Here is a 3950-nt window from a genome sequence, read left to right as displayed (position 1 = left end):
AGAGAACGTGCCAGGAAAGCGGCAAAAAGCGCAGCGCTTCAAATTTCTAAGCGAGTCGAAATTATGCGGACACTTCCCGGCGCCAAGTACTGCAGAAAACGGGCTTCGTAAGGCTCGCAATCAAGTTTTTCGACGGTCGCCGGCGTCCCCCCTCCCCCCCTCCCCCCCACTTGTTGTTTCCCAGCCGAGAAAGCTCCAGCGAAGCGGCAGAAAGCGTTGCGAGCGAGACTATAAACTCGCGGACAACTTTCTACGGGGGCGGAGCTTCTGCCCATGTGTTACCGCGCCAACTAGTCCGTCAGCGCTTGACAGTGCTTTCGGTTGCTCGGAGAAGACGCTGAATCGACGCTGCTTCCGCGAGCGGCGGTTCCCTTTTGTCCAGACGGGGAAGGGAAAAGCCTCCAAATAAGTAACCTTTTACGTTCAGTGGTGTGTTTTGTTTTATTTAACTGTTTCTAATAAGATGTGTGTTTTCTCTTCCACAGCTTAAACTAACGTGGATGAAAACGCGGGACTCTTCAGAAGGGCTCACTTGCGCGCGCTTTGCCTCCGTAGCTTTCCCTGCAGAGCCACAGAAAGTTGTCGCTACGCTTCCGCTTTCCAGTACGAGTCTTAAACGAACTTTTCCTGCGCAATGCTTCGATGGAAGCGTCCATTTCTACCTTGAGGGGTGGCACGCGCGGGACGCAGGCGGCAAAGCAGAGGGCGACTATAGCTTCGCGCCCTGCCATAACGCTGCCGCGAGCTGCCGACGCTGGCAGAGATACAAAGTATGGAATCGTGTCGCATTTTTTAAGTTTTAGTGACCTCGTTCTGACCCGACTTGGTTTAGTTACAGCAGTGGTGCAGCAGGCAAGCTTTGTTCGGTGTCAAGTATGAGCGCGTCCAAGTGTACTTTCGTCCAGGACTGGACGAATCCGAAACATTGTGAGTTTGCCACCTGGGTTAGGCCCGTTGAAAATAACGCGAACGCGGCGTACTGTACGCTATGCAGAAAGCAGCTTTTGCTGAGCAACATGGGAAGAAGAGCGCTGACAAGTCACGCTGTAAGTAAGAAGCACCGACTTGCTGCAAACGGAGCCAGCACACCTTCTGTTGCTTCGTTTCTTACGCCGCCAGCAAGTGAACCATCGGGCGCTGTTGTGACCAAAGCTGGGCCAGTGGCGTGAGGTTCTGCGCCGCCTTCATCTTCTTCAACCACAGCTACGGACATCCAACCCGAGCGTGCAGCAAAGGATATTTTTCAACGTGACACAGAAGTGGTAAATGCTGAGGTGTTGTGGTGTCTCAATGCTGTCATGACGCACACATCATTCCGTGCTGCCGCGGCATCGGCTTCTCTGTTCCCGTTGATGTTCCCATCATCAGCTACTGCCAAGAAAGTGCAGCTTGGCAAAGATAAGGTGGGATATACTATTGTCTATGGCCTCGCACCTTTCTTTAGAGAGAGCCTCGTGTCGGAATTGAACCAAGCCTCCTACCTCGTCTTAGCGTTTGACGAATCGTTAAACAAAGTTGCACAGAAGGAGCAAATGGACGTGTTGGTTCACTTTTGGTCGGATGCAGAGGGAAGCGTGAAAACACGCTACCTGACGTCATGCTTTCTTGGGCGCACGCGAGCTGAAGAATTGGTGTCCGCATTTAAAAGTGCCACTGATGGACTCTCACGTTCGAAAATTCTTCAGATATCAATGGACGGGCCAAACGTCAACATGAAGTTTCGCCGTGAGATCAAGCAAGAACTGTGTGAATCCAATGACGGCCGCCAAATTCTCGACGTTGGAAGCTGTGGCCTTCATGTGGTGAACGGCGCGTTCAAAACCGGACACGCGGCAACAGGATGGCAACTTGTGGAATTTCTCCGGGCTATGTACAATTTATTTAAATGCGTACTTGCCCGACGTGCTGAATACGCACGCATTACCGGGAGCAACATTTACCCTTTGAAGTTTTGCTCTGTGCGACGGCTTGAAAATGTTCGAGTAATTTCGAGGGCTCTTGAGGTTCTGCCTCACCTAAAGGTGTACGTTGAGTCGTGTCAAAACGAGAACAAGCGACCGACCAGCGCCAGTTACGGCGTCGTCGAAACATCCATCCAAGATCCTCTGTTGTCTGCAAAGCTAACTTTTATGCTTTGTATCGCGGAAGAATTGCAGCCGTTCCTGGCTTAGTTCCAGATGGATTCGCCTATGCTTCCATTTCTTGGTACAGCATTGGAAAATCTTCTGCGATCACTAATTAGTAGAATAGTGAAGAAAGAAGTGATGATGGCAGCGGACAGTCCGTTGAAGTTGATAAAGGTTGACATGGACCAGCATGCGAACGTTCTTGCGACGCCCAAGATCGACCTTGGCTTTGCTACGAAGAATGCGCTCCGAAAGGCCCCAAAACTTTCAGATGGTACTATTTTTGAGTTCAGAAGGGACTGCACCGCTTTCACAAAGAACTGCGCCAAAAAAATCGCGGAAAGGTCGCCGCTGAAATTTAAGCTGACGAGGGGATCGTCCTCTCTGAATCCCGCGTGCGCCCTGATTCCGGAGCTTGGGGAAAGGCGTTTCACTGATGCACTCGAAGTTGTGACGGAACACCAATGGATGACCGGAGCAGAAGCTGATCGGGCAATGCGGTCCTACAAGCATGTGTGCTCCTTAGCCTCGGCGCAAGCAGCGTTGAAAAATTTTAACAGGAGCACGGATCGGCTGGATACCCTTTGGGCAGGCATCTGTGGTTCACACAAGGAACTACTCACTTTTTCCAAGATGATTCTATCTCTTTCGCATGAAAATGCGTCTGTGGAGCGGGGATTTTCTGTTAACAAGGGCTGTCTTGTCGAAAATCAGAAGGAACAATCTCTGGTCGCCCAACGAATCGTCTTTGACTCCGTGTCATCGCCTGGAGGAGTTGCCAGCGTAGAAGTAACTAAGAGAATGCGTCAAATGGTCCGTGGGGCGAACGCACGGTGGAAGGAGGAGCTAGAAAGGAAGAAAACAGAAAGACCGACGCACTCAAGAACGAACGAGAAAGGAAGCGTGTCGCCGCATCTTTGAAGCAGCTCGAGCTAAAAAAAACAGAAAGTGTTGGCTGACGCCGAGATGCAGGTGTCCCTCATTCAAACTGAAATAAACTCTCTAAAACAGTGAACCGCAACACTGGGGCGTTGTGCGCGAGCTGAGCGTATATCAGGACGGTTGACGTTGACTTTGTAGCTGGTGAGAGAGAATCACTTGTGAGAAAGTTCGGGCCTCCAACCAAGATGGTTGCTATCACTTAATAAAAATAGCCCACTTTGAAAAATATTTGCTTCTGTGTGCGCCTCCTTTTTATTCGTATTTGACAATACACGACTCAATTTGCAAAGGGCTTTACCATTTTTTTATCGAGAATATTTTACTTGCTGTGCATTTTACTAAACCTTCTGTTTTCTTTTTGAATGAAGTAAACATTACACCTTACTATTCAAACTAGATTAAGTGTTTTTATAATTGCAGTAGCAATTATATGGACACTCCAGGTGCGTTTTTACCGTCGCCATCGCCGTGAGTCTCCGTATAAAGTCCAAGGGCGATAAAATCGTCGGCGTGCCCCGCATGCTGTATGTGCGGGTGAAAGCCTACGCGGGTGAGCCATCGACAGCGGCTCAATCTCGCGCACTCGACGGAGGAAAGCGGCGAGGAAGTGCACTGTCGCGGGCAAGGCACCAGGGGAACGGACAAGATGCTCATTTGAGGGATCGACTTCCGTTTGTGTTCAGGCATAGCCTCCTATGGTTCAGGCGCCAGTAAGAGCGGGCGCGAGAGAGAAGGTCTGGGTGCTTCTGCTCCTTGAATATATGACTCTGCCTAGGCACTACGGAGGAGGTTTCTTAGCGCATATGTGTAGGCGTTTGTCCCTAGGCGTGCCGGCATTGCGGAGTGGAGTCGAGTTTGTTTACGCACGGACGCTGGCTGCCG

General features: G+C 50.6%; 1 protein-coding gene across 1 annotated transcript; it reads left to right on the top strand.

Annotated features, from left to right (window-relative positions):
- Positions 1–988: 988 nt before the first annotated feature.
- On the top strand, positions 989–2171 carry LOC139052994 (uncharacterized). Its single transcript, XM_070530127.1, has 2 exons — positions 989–1046; positions 1171–2171. The coding sequence occupies exons 1-2, from the start codon at positions 989–991 to the stop codon at positions 2169–2171; spliced, it is 1059 nt and encodes a 352-aa protein (XP_070386228.1).
- Positions 2172–3950: the final 1779 nt, after the last annotated feature.

The sequence above is a fragment of the Dermacentor albipictus genome, unplaced genomic scaffold, assembly GCF_038994185.2.
Source record: "Dermacentor albipictus isolate Rhodes 1998 colony unplaced genomic scaffold, USDA_Dalb.pri_finalv2 scaffold_51, whole genome shotgun sequence".
Classification (NCBI taxonomy): Eukaryota; Metazoa; Arthropoda; class Arachnida; order Ixodida; family Ixodidae; genus Dermacentor; species Dermacentor albipictus.
This window is presented reverse-complemented; position numbering and strand designations above follow the sequence as displayed.

Bases quoted from the DNA above. Each gene is read 5' to 3' on its own strand.
- LOC139052994 (XM_070530127.1), top strand. From the start codon at position 989: ATGCAGAAAGCAGCTTTTGCTGAGCAACATGGGAAGAAGAGCGCTGAC. The intron at 1,047-1,170 runs GTAAGTAAGAAG...CAGTGGCGTGAG, and splicing joins GAGCGCTGACAAGTCACGCT to GTTCTGCGCCGCCTTCATCT.